The following is an 18,486-nucleotide window of genomic DNA, read 5'->3' as shown; positions in this document are numbered from 1 at the left end:
CTATTATTTTTATCATTATTATAATAAAATACTCCTTTGTCAAATAAAGTTTCAATAATGAAAAAGTACAGGCTGTGCACATTATATGTCTTATCATGGGTCAAACATTGTAAACTTCTGTCACTGGGCCGAGTCAGGCTGGGAGGAATTAACAATTTCCTTTGATTGGCAAAATCTGGACAAGAAAAAAGAAAAAAGAAATTCATCTTCAATTGTTTGTGAGTGTGTGTGTGTACATGTATGTGCATGAGTGCATGTGTGCATGCGCACGCCTGCGTGCGTGTGCGTGCGTATATGTCTGTAGGTGAGTGCATACACGTTAATGTGTATGTAAATGTATGTGTTTCTGTGTGTGCCGAAGTACCCACCTCTGGCTGCCTTATCCACGTGGATCATCTCATCCATGAAGCCCAAAATGTCTGGATACTTGTCCTCCAAGATCTGAGCTAGGAAGTGTAGCATGGTCATGGAGCCGTCCTGACTTTTAGTATTCTCCAGCTGAGAACAGAAAAATCAAATTTCGACACATCATCACACCTGGCGACATAATTATATAAATATATCTACATCCAAAACTTTCTCAACATGAATGGTTGCTAGTGCATCTTTAATGATAATGCAATACTATTTATTCTTGATAAAACGTAGATAACAGAAACAAACTAATCTTACCATCACTTTTAGTTTTAGTAAGAGTTTTACGGCACTTGCAACACAATAAGGTCATATAAGTGCGGTAGATTAGAGGTGCTACAAGAGGGTAACAAACACGAGAAAGAAGGAGGAGAGATACAGACAAAAGATGTTCGATAGGAAAGAAGGAGCAAACCACACCAGAGCACCAACCAATCACCCATTTACCTCCATTACTTTGAACACTTGACCCTCGAGTACATGTTCATAGGCATATCCACAACACACAAATGCACACACACACACAATGGCATGCACCCACGAAGGCATGCATGCACACAAGTACACACACACGCACATAAGTACGCATGCACATAAGTACGCACACACACGAACACAATTACGCACGAACACGAACACAAGTACGCACGCACACGCACATCCACACACACACACTCCCTCGCACAAAACTCTCGTCTTCACCAAAAATCTGACCGACGTCATGTCACTTACCTTCGTCAAGAAGCTGATATCAAAGCCGAGGGACTGTGCGTTCCTGGAGCCCGAGTTGAGGTAGTTGCCCATCATGAGCAGCAGCTCCAGCAGCTTGGCAAACTTCCTGCTGCTCCTCACCTCGTCACACGCCTCTGTGGCTGCCACCAGGTCCTGGGACACAACAGAATGTTTTTTAAAGTTTTAGTAAGAGTTTTATGGCACTTGCAAAACAATAAGGTCATATAAGTGCCGAATATTAGAGGTGTTACAAGAGAGTAACAAACACAAAAAAGAAGGAGGGGAGACAAAGACGATAGATTTTTTTATTGGAAAGAAAGAGCTAACCACACCAGAGCACCCGCCAACCACCCAAGCCGAAGAATAGAGGTGTTACAAGAGAGTAACAAACAAACAAGAAGGAAGAGAGATAAGGACGACAGATGTTTGATAGGAAAGAAGGAGCAAACCACACTAGAGCACCTGTCAACTACCCACAGACACAATTATCACAACACAGTACTGTTTGAGTTAAGAAAAACAATAAAACAAATATGATAATGGTCCTCTTATAGTAGGAGAAAAAAAGACATAAAAATCAAGCTATGGTCGGACACAGATACCTCAAACATGTCAGGGATTGACAAATGCGTTCAACTCTTCTAGAATTTGGGAAAACTGTACAGCGAAAAACTAAAGAGACATCGATCGAGGAACGCAAAATTGTACACACTATCTATGATCTCAAATTTTCTGCGTTCATGTTATCTGTGCCTGACAGCATATACCCAGACATGGTCTACAATTACCAACTAACAAAAAAGATTTATTCTAAAAGTAACTGAACACCAGACTTCCTGTAACTTGGCCCATCTTTTTAAGACCTGGGATTTTGTCAAACATTTGTCGTTCCACTTACTATAATGCATTTACTTTTCGTTAGTTGTGTTTTTCCTGTGACAAATGTTTACACTCCTGCATAGATAATTTGCTAGCAAGACAAAAACTTAACTTCGCACATCTTTTTTGAAAAACTCTACACAAAGTCGCTGGACTGAAATTGGATCTTACCGGCTTCACATCGGATACAAGTTCTGGGAAGCGCATTTTGAACAACATTGAGGACAATCTCGGAGTGATGCGTTTGATCGACGACATCTGAAATATGAAAGACAATAAGAATATGTATACTACAAAAACTGGCAGCCCAAAATTCCATATCGAAGAAAATTTAATGACATTACAATATTAAACATGTTCAAAACCTTAGTGCTTGAGTAATCGGAAATCAAGCTTAAAACTCACAGCAAGAGAGACCTCACATACCTAGTCCCAGCCAGATGCACAAAACTGTAGCAGAACAAGTGAGAATTCAAAGTGAAGAGATGACAGGGAAGGCCATCGGAACATTAAAATAACCTCACCGGGTAGGTAGATATACTGCATTTTTATTCAACAATTGTTTTAAATGACTAGCAATGATTCAAGGATTCGAAGATTTCTAGTAAAGAGGTATGCATGTTCAAAAAGCTAAGACTGAACAAAATACAGTTGAACCTGTTCAATATAATCTCCTGTACAAACCACCACTTCCATCTTTGACGTACTTTTCTTTTACATTATAATGAAATTGTCCAAGATGCCCCATTATATCTTTTTTTTTTTAAATCCCACCCCACTTTTCTCCTCTTCTTTTTTTTTTTTCTTCTTCTATGGCTCCCCTCCTCTAGAGTGAGGCAGCCTACCGCATGCAGTCGAATATGTCACGATCTCTTTGGGGTTAACTTTTCTCCTCAACTATCCACGGCCATCTTCAAAAATTTTGATTGTACATGTCACACACACACATCGATCACAAGAACACGACAGAGACAGCAATCATAAAAAAAAAGTACTGACTGTGACAGCAAACTGTTCTGGTTCCGCCAGGTTCTTGTAATCGTCCTTGAACTCGGCGAGCCTCTTCATCTGCTCAGGCTCCGGCATGTACTTGAGGAGCTGTTCCAACATGGCTGCCGTGAGGTTATCCTCGTCCACCGCCAGGATGCGACGTCGGATCTCCTCGTACGGAATTTTGATGGAGCCCAATAGAATAGCTGAAAAACAGAAAAAACAGAAACCATTTATTCCGTGTAATCAACCAAAATTGGCATATGTATTTTCTTCCATAAATCAGGGCACTAATTAAAATGGCACCCCCATCAATACAAGAACACTTTTTTTCATCTTTTCCTCAAAAACATTTTTTTTTTTTAAATCACACCAATATTATCAATTTTCATAAAACTTGAGTCTATGCCAGTCCAATTCGTTTTGTTTTAGTAGAGGTTTCACGGCGCTCGCAACTGCATACGGTCATATGAGTGCAAAGGGGTGGATGTCAACAGAGAAGTCCTTTCAGGGAATCAGACTTACTCTGCTCACCTCTCTAGCTTTAAAAGCACAAAGTCTGCTTCGACTACCAAGGCCCCCTGGAAATAGTGGGTCACAAGAGTGTGACAAACATGCAAAAGAAGTAGAAGAAAAGACAATAGTAAGGATTAGGAAAGAAAAAGCAGCAGTTCCCTGTTGTAGTTCAGGCACAGTCATGAGCATGACATTGTTGGAACAGCCCATTTACAACTCTACTGTTCATTAGAACAAGAAATGTCCCCCCTTTGGAAATGGCCTAAAGACACTTCAGTCAGTGGCACCGCCCCGGGCGGTCTGCCAGTACAAGGATAGATAAAACTCACATAACAGCCACATCTATAACCTTCTCAGGTCTTGCAAAGAACTACCTTCTTCAATAGTTAACGGCTGCCTACCCACCATTTTACTAATCAACAAATAAAAAATTAGCAGTCTGGCTTTAAAAAATCGTAATATGGCCAGGTTTTTTATTGCCTCGCCAGTCCAGGTTCCAAGCCTACATCATCCATACACAAAATGCAGGAGGTTTTTAAAACCCCGTCAAACCCATGTGTGCCTTACTTTGGGATTTGGTGTAGTTAGTTCTTTCTAAACGTAAAGTGGCAATGGGCCATTATGTTTATTTTAGTAAGAGTTTTACGGCACTTGCAACACAATTAAGTCACATACGTGTTGAAGATTAGAAGTGTTACAGGAGAGTAACAAACACAAAAAAGAGTTTTATAGCACTAACAGCACAATGACGTCATATAAGCACCGAAGATTAGGAGTTAGAATAGAGTAACGAATATAAAAAAAGAGGAAAGATAAGGACAGTAGATATTTAATAGGAATGAAGGAGCAAACCACACCAGAGCACCTGCCAACCACCTACATAAATTTCTTTAACACAGGTAATAAATCAATATTTTCCATATATCTTAAGTTGCATTTTAATCTGAATACATCTCTATAAAAAATTATATTGTTCAAACTAGATTTCAAGGTAAAGACTTGTTTTCAATGTAAATACAAAAAAAAACTTACACAAATTTTGACCCGATTTCATATCGAGTACTTTCAACTCCTTGCCCTTTTTGGCAGGTCTTTCTGATGCTTCACTTTCAATCTTTTTGGCTGCGGATGAAAAAAAAAAATCAATTATTTTATGCTATTGCTCATAACCTGTTCCAAAGAGTGTACAAAACAGGAATCCTCACAAATATTGTATATAGAAGAGAAAAAAAAGGAGAATACAATCCAAAAATAAAAGATGTATTAGACAGTCAAGAGCATATGAAGACCTTTACAAAAAAAGATCAATAAAGCAAAAACCAGAAAAACAAACTGACAGCTAGATCATATAGAACAAGAATAAGGTACTGAACAAATTTGATACGGACACATGGCACAGACAGAAATGATTGCTCAAGATTTAAACCCATTATAGAACCCGTCCATTGTTTGTGTGTTTGTGTGTGAGTGTGTGTGTGTGTGTGTGAATGTATGTGTGTGTGTGTGTGTGTGTGTGTGTGTGTGTGTGTGTGTGTGTGTGTGTGTGTGTGTGTGTGTGTGTGTGTTTGGATTTGGGGGGGGGGGGGGTTGCTCTGTTAGTGGGACCTTCTCTACATAGCTAACAAACTTTAGTGAAATTTTACTTTATGTAGAAACAGTAACCAATGACAAAAAGAAATATTTTCACTTCAAGATCAAAAATGGAAATCAACATCTTTAAACATATCACTAACTTCGTCTTACAATACCAGTTTCTAACAATATCAAAGATGAAGATACTTAAAAAGAGAATAACTAAATACCTCGCAGACTATACAAAGGTATATCGATTAACTGACATTCACAATCAGAAGGCTAGAAGACATGAACCAAAGGCAAAAAGCATTGGGCAAACACTGCCATTACATAGGGCTAAAAAGCACAATCATAAATTTATTTTTGTTTTATCTATCTTCAATGCTACCAATTTGCTTCCTTACAATTACAAAATTCTATCTGACATTTTTGGCCGTTTTAAGTTGAACATGAGGTAAAAAATCAAACGTCCTATCTGCTCTATCAAAATAGTAAGATTATTCGGAGTTGTTATCAAGATTTTCAAAGACCTGCATTTTTAAAAAGCACGACATGTTGTGGAAATTAAATTTCTCAAAACTCAGTACTGAGTAGATAGAACTTTGTAATTATAAGAGGATGAATTGTCAGCTTACGAGGGGCTTTGGTGGAGAACATGGTCTCTAAGTTACTGAAGATCTCCGGATTTTCAAACTCTTCCTCGTGCAGGTTTACCCACAAAGACTCTTTGTCCAAAGCTTTGGCATTGACCTGAAAGAAACAAACAAAAGAGAAAAATAACTCTGAAACTAAAACTAAAAAGTGAAAGGCATGAGAAGTATGTGCGCGTGCGTGTGTGTGTGTGTGTGTGTGTGCGCGTGCGTGCGTGCGTGCGTGTGTGTGTATGTGCGCGCACGTATGCATGTGCGTGAACCTGAGTATTTTGAAGGTGATCATAAGAGCAAGTCTGACCGCAATTGTTAGGTCTAGCACTGAATTTTCTTCTATAATAAGCCCTTATTTCAATATCCAAAATTTCTGACAACTGGGACCCTTTTCCAGGCACACACACAAATGGTAGAATTAACTAGTCCAGTACAACAGGCAGCAAAGTAGACACTCACTCACCTTGTTCCAATTCAATCTCTTTGTCTGCGTGTTGGTTGAGTATTTCTTCTTCTGCTTCATACCATAAGGCAACTGGTTGGACTGGGGAGAGGGCATCATGCCGGGGGGAGGGGGAGGGCCCCCGCCAGGGGGTGGAGGGGGGCCCATACCAGGAGGAGGAGGCGGAGGAGGGGGGCCACCTCCAGGCGGTGGAGGGGGAGGAGGAGGGGGAGGGGGGCCGCCACCGGGTAGGGGTGGAGGTGGGGGAGGAGGGGGAGGGGGTGGGCCCCCGCCCGGGGGAGGTGGGGGTGGTGGTGGAGGGGGAGGGGGCGGCCCGCCTCCTCCCCCGGCCCCCGCTGCTCCTTTCTCTAAAGCTGCGCTGATGTTGGCTCCGATGCCTTGGTTGATCTGGGGAAACAGCAAGTGGCTCACCATAAATGAGGGCTGGGCAAGGCGACCCCGTGTACACACAGAGTTCAGTTCTGTGATCTCATCTCAACGCATCCACGACCCGGTACAGCTTTACAAAAATGTCCACTCAATACTTATTCCCAGAAATTATGACACAGAGGAGCGTTTTTGGGATAACTTTCTACACATAATTCTCCCCCATTTCAGAGACTCTCTCAAGTCAAGTATAAGAATGGTGTCTATTATAAATTTAATTATGATTTCAAAAAAACTTTAAATTGAAATTCTTCCATGATTATTGACCCAAAAGAGCAAAGCATACAAAGCATTTTTGAAACATCCTTAACGAAATGTGTTGAACTTTTTCAAAATAATGACTAAAGAGTTGGACACAAGGTAAAACCGTGCTGGATCTAGGTTATCCCATGCCAAAAGTATTTATGCTTAGTCTACAGGTACAAACAAAACGGCACCGATTCTGGAAAAAAATAATTGAACCTCAAAGTTTTGATTTCTCCATTTCTAGAACTGAGACTACATTAGCAACATAAATGTTGGATATATCAACATATTTCTTTAAAAACATGACCAATTATAAAGAATCAGGGGGCAAAATACTGATACTGATCCTTAAACTGAAATCAAATCAGTAACATTATAAATATTTCATATATCAATATAATTCTTTAAAAAACCATCACTAAATGTGAACAATCAGGGAGCAAAATACTGATATCAAGAGCACCTCCAGTAAAACAATACAATTTGTTTTAGCAACTGGCAGTTGTTACAAGTACAAGACATTTCAAAATAAGCATAAAGGCATCCCATCCACATTACCTTTCCTCCAGAAGACAGTGTAGTTTTAAGAAGCCTTTTACGGCACTTGCAACACAATTAGGTCATTTAAGTGCCAAATATTAGACATGTTACAAGAGAGTAACAAACACAAAAAGGAAGGAGGAGAGATAAGGATGATAGATGTTTGAAAGGAGAGAAGGAGAAAACCATAGCAGAGCACCCGCCAATCACCCACTCTCGAGAAGACAGAAAACTGGAGTACCTTCTAAAAATCATAATATTTGCTCTGTCAACCTGCAAATACATCGAAAGCTGCCAACTTTTCAGAATCAAAGTACAGCCTCTACTCACTCGGGTGGTCAAGATGGTGGGCACTGAGCAAGTAACCCCCCCCAACTCTTCACACACACTTTTCGGCATCCAATAAAGTCACTCTTCTTTCGAATTATCAAATACAAATCCTGTCTTGAAATTTCATAATTCCTTTTCCACTATCTGAAGTCCGTGAGGAACAATACTAGAAGCAAAAAAATTAAGAAAATAAGTATTTTCCAACACAAATACGTTCTTACTTACTCAGAGCCCAAAAAAAGAACTAAATATTTGTTTTTGTGGGTAAATGTTGGCGAAGCTATGCACATCTCACAACGAAAAGAGTAACACAAAAAAGCGTAACTGCCCTTCCACGGAAATCACCTTCTCTTTGAGTTGCGACAGCTCCAGCTCGTACTGCTGGACTTTGCTCTCCAGGCTGGTGGCCTTGGCCTCCGACTCCTGCTTGGCGGTCAGCGCACTGTCCAGCTTGAGTGTGATGTCGGCCACGCTGATGTCACCCGTGTCTTCAAACTTGGACCGGTCTGACAGGCTGCCTGTAGCCACAAGACAAACACATTTATACAATATCAAACAGCAACAACGATAATATCAATATTATTACTACTGATAAGAAGAAAAGAGAAGAAAAAGAAGAAAATCATCATAATAATAATAATAATAATAATAATAATAATAATAGAAATAAATTATTACATTAAAATTTATATTCATATTAAGTTTCATTCACAACGCTCACAAGTTTTTATCATAACAACTAAGTTAAAGAGAGTTCTCATTCTTTGTTCACAAGCTATCCTTCCTTTACATCCGTTTTTAAAGTGAAGGGTATGTTATAAGTTAAGTTTGAGTTTCTTAAAAATAGAATCACTATTTCTTTCCATAAGGGGCTTAGGACCCTGGGGTCCACCAGAATCGAGAAGGGGGGGCTGGGACTCAAAGGTTTTAACCCATTGAACCCTGGGCCCTGAACGTTAAATGTGCTATACTGGGCTCCTGAGTAATTTCTATATATACTTTTCTACAGCTCACTTTAGCGTTGATTTTATCTATTTGTCTAATTTCGTTTGTTGTAATATATGCTGGTGTATATAGTTGCCGCTTTTTCATATTTGTGGTCTCTTTCTGTAAATACACTTCACATTTAGGTAAGTGTGCCATACCGATCTTTCGGTACCCCACAGTGTTTGCTACATTGAGTTCATACAGATATTTCGGTATCGAGGGATCAAAGGATTAACTCTTAGTGACTAATAAACTTACTCAGCAGGGGTTCCACATCAATTTCAAACCGTCGAGTATATCTGAAGTCAGGGTCTACACCGCTTCGATGAAGAACGATTTGTGTGATACACTCTTCAATCAACTTATAGTACTGGGGTCTGCAGAGAAAACCAATCAGAGGAAATAATGAGCTGAATGGCATCACAGAAAAAAAATGAGGCAAAGACATACTCAGTTCATTGATCATGCAAATTTATCACTGACAGTTAAGCTACAAGAGTTTGTAGAAATCGGACAACTTTACTAGCATGAAAGGGACCCCTTAGCATTAAAAGGAGGACACAGGGGAACATTTTAGAGTTTAGAGAAGACCATTAACGAAAAAAACCCAACAAAAACAACAACAAAAAACCCAAACAAAAACAAAGTTCATTTACATAAAACTTATCAGCATTTCAATAAGAGCTATATGTGAGGTGTGCTGACAAAATGAGTTACTTCTCGCTGTCCAAGAATGGAGATATCGGCCGAACATCGACACTGCGGTCAGATTTATAGATTTCTAATTGATGCCATTTTGTTCAAGTTTACCATGTCTTTTATTCTTCCATACTTACAAATTGTACAAACTTCACCTATAAAGTTGATGTATCAATTTCCATAAGGCTAAAATCGGAGAAGTAACTCATTTTGTCAGCGCACCTCACATATACTCGTCCACAATTTGAACACGTGCAAAAAGACAGAAACAGAGACTTGACAATAAACACATCTCGACTGCTTAATGTGAGACTCTGCCATACGCCATTTGGAAAAGTGACATATGACGGATGGGAGTTTTGCCCTGAGCAGTCCATATGAATATGTCGTTCCAACCCTTGCATTATACTGACCTGGCGTTCATGTCGTCTCGGATAGACAGAAGGTGCTGCAAGATAGACAGAAAGTAGGGCTCTGACACTGTATTGTTGACCGTGCCCAGCAAGAGGTTGAAGCATGACCGGGGGTCTCTGGAGCAAGTCAAGGAAACAAAACAAAACAAAACAAAACAAAACAAACAAACAAAAAAAGAGAGAAAAATCAATACACAACAGGAATCTACATCCACAGTACCACAAACTAGATTCTTGAAAATTGTAAATATAGATTGTAAAGCGCATAGTGATTGCTGTTGAGCAGGAATTTGTGCTATACAAACGCTATCTATTATTATTAATACTAAAAGTATAAAAATTGTCTTCCCATAAATTCCCCAACTACCTCCTGCCAAAGGCAGTTGCAACACTATATGGTCAAATAAGTGCCATAAAGTAGAGGTGTTACACGAGAGTAACAAACACAAAAAAGGAGTAGGACAGATAAGGACGACAGATGTTTGATAGGAAAGAAGGAGCAAACCAAAACAGAACATATGCCAACCACCCGCTCGAAAAGAAAATCGGGAGCGAAGATCTTCAAAAATCGCAACACGGAGGCACTCAAGGATATTCAATCTCCAGGCGTATGTTGTCATAGCGATGAGAAAACTCCTCCATGTCCTCATCTTTGTGCTCATGAAAAATGTGAAGGTGGGTCCTCAGTTCTTCATCCTCCTGGGCATCCAACCACTGTGAAGAGATACATTTTTAAATTATTATTACTATGACTACTGTTACTCATATTATTATTACCATTATTATTATTACAAATATTACGGTGATTACTTTTGTAATTATCATTATTATTGTTGTTGTCGTTGTTGTGGTTATTTTTATTATTATGATTATAAAATACAGAGCCCCTATCCCAATGTGGCTTTAAAAACATTGCATTGTTCACATCCAAACTAAAACTGGATACTTCATAACAGTCGCACAACTAGTATTCACTCTCTCTCTCTCTCTCTCTCTCTCTCTCCCTCCCTCCCTCCCTCTTTCTCTCTCTCTCTCTCCCTCCCTACTTCCCTCCCTCCCTCTCTCTCTCTTTCCCTCCCTCCCTCCCTCCCTCTTTCTCCCCCTCTCTCCCTGTTTCTCCCCCTTCTCTTTCTCTCTCCCCCACTTTTCTTTTTACAGGAGTACACACTGACAACAAAACAATACAGAAGAACAGAAACCTTTGCTGTAACACAGGGAAAAGATCAGACCAGGTCAAAACTAGACGTACACGGATCAGTCTTTAACAGACAGATATGCAGACAGACAGACAGACAAATGGGCAGACAGGCAGACAAAAAGACAGACAGGCAGATAGACAGGTAGACAGACAGACAGACAGATAAATGGGCAGGCAGGCAGGAAGGCAAGCAGACAAAAAGACAAGCATGTGAAAAAAAAAGGTAGATAGACAGGCAAGAACACAGGCACACAGACAAAAGTGCAGGCAGGCAGGCAGACAGGTAGGTAGCAGACAAAGACACAGGCAGGCAGGCAGATAGACAGGCAGGTAGACGGACAAACAGACACGTACACACCCCCACACACACAACAACAACAACAACAAAAATAAAACGTAACAACAATTGCCGTACCCCTATGAGATCAATGAGTCCTGTGCGCATGAACTCATTCCGTAGGTGCATCCTGAAGTCAAGGTCGTCCGGCGTACTCACAATGGCGTTCACCAGCTGTATACAGGCCACCTGTGGGAGAGGAACATGTTGTTGTTGTTGTTGTTGTAGTAGTTGTGGTTGCTGTTGTTGTTCAAAAGTGATAACGACACTCAATCGATAATCCAAAAGTTGAAGTTGTTGTCGTTGCTGCATCCGACAGTAGAGTAATAATCATGTTCCCCATCTGACGCTGAGAGCGTCCGATATTAGTGACAACTGTTTCATTTCATTCTGCGCTAGTATTTTTTGTTTTTTTTAGAACTAATCCCGAACCAAGTCTTTTAGTAATGACTAGGCTTTTGTTTCCGCCATTTAAAATTTGGAAGCAAGCTTTTGGGTCTATAATGAGACATAGTACACCAGGTCTAGGTGACTGTAGAAAAAACTCCCGGAAGCGGTGGAAAAACTCAGGGTTTAAAGAGTTTAGAGGCGGGACCTCAGCATTTAAAGTCAATCTCTTTCATTTAGTTCGTATTTCTAAGCTTCCATCAACACACTTTAGAATATTTAGGGGGCAGGCTTCAACCCTGCCCGTCTCTGAAAACCCAATCTGAGAGTGATACAACATCCCAGTAGAAAGACCGAGAAACTATACTCAATAAACTTCTCCCTTTTCGGGAACAGAACTCTGATCTTCTGATTGCGACCCTTCTCATAGCAAGCACAATCACTTATTTTCATGGCAGGCACAATAACAAACACCTACTCTTAGACGTATGTGTGTAATAATAGTAATAATTGCATTTATATGGCGCATATCCATGCTTTACAGTATGGTCTAAGCGCTTTATAAACTATTGTTACCCCAGCAGACCCTAAAACACTCTCATTCTCGGACTCCTGGGGAGCATACACTGCAAGCAGCAGATTTTACAAGCTCAAACAAGGACAAAATGACAATATCTTTCACTGTCTATGACCTGGTACCTACTTTTCAACCAGGTGAAGGGACAAGAATTTCTAAAGGACACAATATTTGCGACCTTAACGGGATTCAACCCCACAGAATTCAAACCCCCCACCTTATGGTTGCAAGTCTGAGAGCCTAACCACTTCGCCACCGTAAATGTACGACATGTATGTATGTAAACCATTATAAATCAAATTTTCCAACAAGGATAAATAAAAATGGAATTTTATTTTCTTTTAATTTCTTTTTTTCTTCACAACTAACTGCAGTTTTACCTGCATGGGCAGGTTATCCCTCATGCCTAGGCCATTGATGATTGGGATGAACCGCTCCTGACTCCTGATCTCTCCGCACACCGTGATGCCTTCCAGGGCTTTGTCATGACTGGGGACCAACGATTCAGGTCAAAGGTCAGGAAACAAAAGACTCATTACTAGGAGAAAGGGGGGGGAGGGAGAGAGAGAGAGAGAGAGAGACGAGAGAGAGAGAGAGAGAGAGAGAGAGAGAGAGAGAGAGAGAGACAGAGAGAGAGAGAGAGTGGGAGAGAGAGTGGGAGAGAGAGAGAGAGAGAGAGAGACAGAGAGACACAAAGATAGAGAGATAGAGAGAGAGAGAGAGAGAGAGAGAGAGAGAGAGAGAGAGAGAGAGAGAGAGAGAGAGAGAGAGAGAGAGAAACAGAGACAGAGACAGAGAGACAGAGAGAAAGAGGAGGCAAACAAAGGTCAAAGTAAAAGAACAAAATAATCAAGAGTAAAAATAATTAACCCACCAAACTTTCGAAAATTTATGGTCCAGAGGCATAATCAAATATACTACTAAAAACTTCAAGTACAGAGGCAAAACTGTTATAACGCAAAGCAGCTGAAAAGCTCACAGACGACAATATACATCATTCTGAACAGGAAGCCAAAGTAATCAGTTCTTGCACAGAGTTACACATCTCAAGAACAATGACACAGACACCAACCGGCTACGGAAAAAAAATCCATAACTTTTCAGATCCAGAGGAAACGTGCACATGGGGACTAAAAAAACTGTTCCAGATCATACTGTTAAATCCGCCTCTTATCAATGCTATTATGTAATCAAGACAATATTCGGATAATTTAAGATTTCTGGATTTCCAGATTCATCCAGAAAATTGTCACCTCTGGGATGATGATTTCATAAAAATGTGAACAAAACCAGGCAGAGAAGCGCCAACGACGAAAGGAAAACAGCGGAAATACAGAGCTTCGATCCACCTAACTGACATGCACGCGTGAGAGACAGAATCTGTGCTTCTAACATAGGAAAAATTAGTCATGAAAGAAGCTGCACGAAGACAGCCTTGAGATCATCTTAAGCTAAATTAACCGTCTGCTTAGACAAAAAGAGCCATACAAACAAAACCCAGACCCTGACACAAGGGACTTAGGTTCTCACATTAGCACAGGTCTCCTGGAAAGATACTTTGGAACAGTGTACGAAGGAACAAGATATTATCTTGTCACAAGCCGGTTTAAACAAAACATTCTGTGCGGCATTGGTCAGTCATATGAGTCACGAAGGGCTAACTAAAGGCTCACTTTCATGGGTGGCATTGCATACTCTCTACTGTAGAGTGCTACATCTACGATATTATTGACATTACTTCAACGTAACAAATAACATACAACAAAACATTAAATTGCCTCAATTAGACCTTTAAAAAAAAACCATTCCACATATAAAGCTAAGTACTGAAGTCATTTTGATCAGTACAACAGCAACTTCTCTCTTGAGAAAAACTACAAATCATTTCCTCAAAGCCATATAACCTTCACTACTGACTTTACTGAAAATGAATTTATACACACAGGCTGTTCCTGGAAGTGCACCAATCATTTCATCTACGATCCCAATGGTAAGAAACAGAGCTGGGCTATGATCTATTTTCACTAAAAGTTACTGGATTTTCAACATGCCAGTAGTAACGTCCTTAGCTTGACATACTGACATACAAAACAGTATGATCTTGTCAGTGTCAGCTCTCAATTTTTATAGTTTCCTTCCACATCACTGAGACACCAGATATATTTATCTTTAAATTTCTACAGTTTAGGCTTTTTGTTTTTGTTTTTGTTGTTTTGTAAAGTTTTTTACCTCAACACAATAAACAGCTCCCAGACCTAGCTTCATCTTAGCATTCATACTGTCACCCTTTAACATAAACTGATGGAAACCACACAACATAAAGATTATTTAGCGAAGTCATACAGTTCCATAAAGCGGAAAACTTTATTTTGACAGGTCGCTACCTTAGAATCACAAAGTTCTGTCTGACATTTTTGGCCGTTTTGAGTTACAAAGCCCATGAGGTCAGAAAACAAATGGTCTATTTGCTTTATCAAAATCGTGAGATTATTCTGAATTTTTGTCGAGATTTTCAAAGAATTGCATTCGAAAAAGCTTGACATATGAAACTCAAAACTTTTTACTTCAAATTTCTCAAAACCAGGTACTGAGCAGATAGAAAAACTCTGCAATTCTACGTTTGCGAGGTGGCACGACAACAAATTTTCTAGTGAGGAATACACTAAAGTAGTATCTACCCATTGGGGGGAACTAGACAGATAGCGGCCAAGAGCCGCACTGCCTCCAGCATGGTGGGATGGTCGGCCGGGTCCACGGTCCGCGACATGATGGTCAGGGCCTCCTCGTGTTCTAGGATGCGCTTCAAACCAAACTGTAGAGCACACAAACATGCCACACTGTCACGGTTAGTGCCACGGGGAGGGAGCAAGGGGGGAGGGGGAGGCTACACACAGACGACGGACACGAAACTGCCATCCAAAGGGGCAGCGCAACGTGTAACATGCACATTTTATGATTTTGAGAAAAATGCTAAAACTTTGGGCATTTAATTTAGCCTGTCTAAAGTTATGAAAGCTTCTAAAGATGGTTGTGAGGAAATGTAGATACATCACTTTGCCATCAATAATGGGATTGAGATCAGTCACTTACATTACCACTTTGAAAACTACTGTTTCATATGTAGATACGTTGTTGTTCTGTCTCTGACACAAGTAACAAACTAAGAAACAAAAAAACTTGATTTCCTCAGATACTTTGCTATGTCTTGGGACAGCAGAAAAGAGGAAGATGGTGATTTTGAAAAGATCTGTCAAAATGACAAACTTTGAGAGGACAGCATTTCATAAGTACCACTGATGAAATCTTAATTTCCTTTGAAAACCATGCTTCTACTGTGAATTACCACATTAAATTTAAAAACCCAAAAAAATAGATGTCTTAACATTGAATAGACTTTACAAGAGAAAAACAAAACAAAACAAAAGAACATCAAAATTTGGCCACACTGCTGACAATGACCAGGCAACCAAAAGGCTGCAACAAAGACAACTCACATGCATACTAATAAGGCAGAAATGTGGAATTATTAGTCCCTTTCCAAGTTTGAATATACTCTAAGGGACAGCTCTCAGTGCTAACAATGTCTCAATAACATATCAAGCAGGACCATTATAAAGGTCTCCATCAGGGAAAGCACTCATAAGATACACAGATAAACATTTTGCACAGATATCGAGAGCCTCATGCTATTTTATTCCATCTTTCCAGCTTTGACGTAAATGACTTTGAAACACTGATTTACCGTCATAAAACAGTTGTTTTCTAGGTTTATTAAGCGTTTTACGGTACTTCCAACACAATAAGCTGCATGCGACGGCAAAACGCCTAACATCACAGACAGCATTTTGTTTTTAGTTTTCGGTGCAAGTCATTGAACAGGAGTTGCTTGGCTACCAATGATATTACTCAAAAAACAATTCAGTTTGAGACAAAATTAAACAAGATATTAATTTATTCTGTCAAAGAAGGTGAAGCACTAAAAATGAAATCTGAAAAATCCGATGATGGCCATCAAACATCAGAAGAACATCACAGCCCAATTCCAGGTGGGGGACAGAAGTTAAAATCTGAACCCATAACAGTCACTAATATGTCTGGAACAGCAAACTGGTGACTAAATTCCAACACAACAAAAGAACATTCTCTGGATCACAGGACACAAGCTTTAGACACATCTACATAAGGCTGGAAAAGTCAACATAAGTCCCGGTCTATTTGCGATTGAGTCGTTCAGCTACAGCAAGGCAACCTCCCCTATAACTGATTCAATATTTTATGGTGCTGTAGTGGAACCCACAGGGAACACGAGGCAGGGGTAGGCCACGGGAAACATGGAGGAGATGTGTGGAAAGGGACCTGAGAGAGATGAAGCTCACTTGGAACAAGCTTGGAGGGACAGCCCAGGACAGATATAAATGGAAGGAACTTGTATGTGGCCTATACCCTGCCGGGGATGAAAGGCATAGATGACGATTGATGATATTTTTTATGTCACTTTACAGTAAAACAGTCGACCACTGTGCGAGCTACCTACCGTGTTGTTCATGAAAGCTTTCATGCACCGTACACACTCGTATGTGCTCCTCCTCTCTGCAGCACTGAAATAAACAAAAACAATCTATGAAAGAGCCAAATCCTTTATTTAATGAAAGAGACATAGAAAACAAAGGGGTAAAAAGTGAGCATGTCTGTCAGAAGGAAACAAAAAATGGAAACGTTCAGTAAACATGGATAAAAATAAGTGACTAGTAGTTTCAATTTCCTCCGATCAATTTTTGTAATTTTAGAGTTACTTTAGCCCTACCTTCTTAACACAACCGGAAAATAACATACACTGACTATACTTAAAAGAGGAAACTTTTCTCACAAAATATCAAATTAAGGCCATCTGCGGGTTAGATTTTCCCCATTTTTACCCAGTTAAACCATACATTTGTCCCCCTCCATTTTTAAAACCTAAATCCATTTCCTTCAAAGTTTCAAGTGCCTGCATCAATCAATTGTTTAGAAGGCATTTTAAAAAAGGTGTTAAAAAACTATTTTGCAATTTTGAGTCTTGTTTTTTAACATTTTCATTTTTTTTTCGCCAAATATATCTATTTTTCCGACTTTAAATTACATCTTAATCTTTACTTTTCATCTGAATAGCTTAATTATAATTATTTTACACAATATACATCCATAGGTGACCTGTACTGAAATAGAGCCCTTTTTGAAGATAATCTTGCAGCTTTTGTAATTTTTTGGGGGGGTTAAATGTCCATGCTCAAGGGGTAACTTAAAGGTGAGCAAAATAGGATGAAAAGGTTGCTCACTCTGCCCATGTCCAAATACAGTCAAACCTGTCATGACAGTCACCTGTCTAGAACGGACATTTTTCTCCTTGACAGTGGGTGGCCACCTTAGACAAGTTCGACTGTACTGTACAGTACACATACTACACCATTCTTCATCACCAGCAGCAGGAATCAGAAAAGAAAAGGTAGTTTAGCTTAAGTAAGAGTTTTACGGCAGGCACTTGCAACACAATTAGGTCATCTTAGTGCCGAAGATTAGGGGTGTGTGATAGTGACATACAACTAAAGGAAAGAGGAGAGATTTGGACGATAGATGTTTAATAGGAACGAAGGAGCCAACCATACCAGAGCATCCGCCAACAACTTACAGAAAAAGTAGAAAATAAAACAAGGGTAGCTACTGGAAAAGAACAAATCAATGTAAAACAGTGTAGAAAAAAGCACTTACTTGTCACAGCAGTACGTGAGATTCCTCAGGATAGCATTCAGGCCACGGTCACCAAAGTCTATGACCCAGCTGTGGAAAGGCAAAACAAAACAAAAAATTACACACGTCATCAATGTACCATCACACAAAACAGATACAGATATTTTAGTAAGAGTTTTAGGCACTTGCAACACAATAAGGTCATATTGGTGTTACAAGAGAGTGACAAACACAAAAAAGGAGGAGAGATAGAGAAGATGGGCTTTTTTATAGGAAAGAAGGAGCAACCACCCACACAAAACAGAGACAGGGGAGATTTAGTTCTAGTTTTAGTAAGAGTTTCACAGCACAATACTGCAACACAATAAGGACATATAAAAGCCGAAGATGAGATGGTGTTAATACAAGA

General features: G+C 39.8%; 1 protein-coding gene across 1 annotated transcript in view; it reads right to left on the bottom strand.

The window, feature by feature from the left end:
- The window catches only part of LOC101850757 (protein diaphanous homolog 2), a gene marked incomplete at its 5' end in the record, with an annotated part of 43,334 nt that extends 25,167 nt beyond the window's left edge, over window positions 1-18,167 (bottom strand). The window contains 16 exon segments of the mRNA XM_013088861.2: window positions 369-498; window positions 1,147-1,299; window positions 2,197-2,283; window positions 3,025-3,221; window positions 4,564-4,653; window positions 5,742-5,856; window positions 6,214-6,600; window positions 8,101-8,273; window positions 9,001-9,119; window positions 9,855-9,971; window positions 10,450-10,568; window positions 11,468-11,578; window positions 12,734-12,842; window positions 15,032-15,165; window positions 16,888-16,951; window positions 18,099-18,167. Coding sequence (XP_012944315.2) covers window positions 369-498; window positions 1,147-1,299; window positions 2,197-2,283; window positions 3,025-3,221; window positions 4,564-4,653; window positions 5,742-5,856; window positions 6,214-6,600; window positions 8,101-8,273; window positions 9,001-9,119; window positions 9,855-9,971; window positions 10,450-10,568; window positions 11,468-11,578; window positions 12,734-12,842; window positions 15,032-15,165; window positions 16,888-16,951; window positions 18,099-18,167 — 2,174 coding nt within the window.
- Between the last annotated feature and the right edge of the window lie 319 nt (window positions 18,168-18,486).

Source organism: Aplysia californica, unplaced genomic scaffold, assembly GCF_000002075.1.
Source record: "Aplysia californica isolate F4 #8 unplaced genomic scaffold, AplCal3.0 scaffold00823, whole genome shotgun sequence".
Lineage (NCBI taxonomy): Eukaryota > Metazoa > Mollusca > Gastropoda > Aplysiida > Aplysiidae > Aplysia > Aplysia californica.
This window is presented reverse-complemented; position numbering and strand designations above follow the sequence as displayed.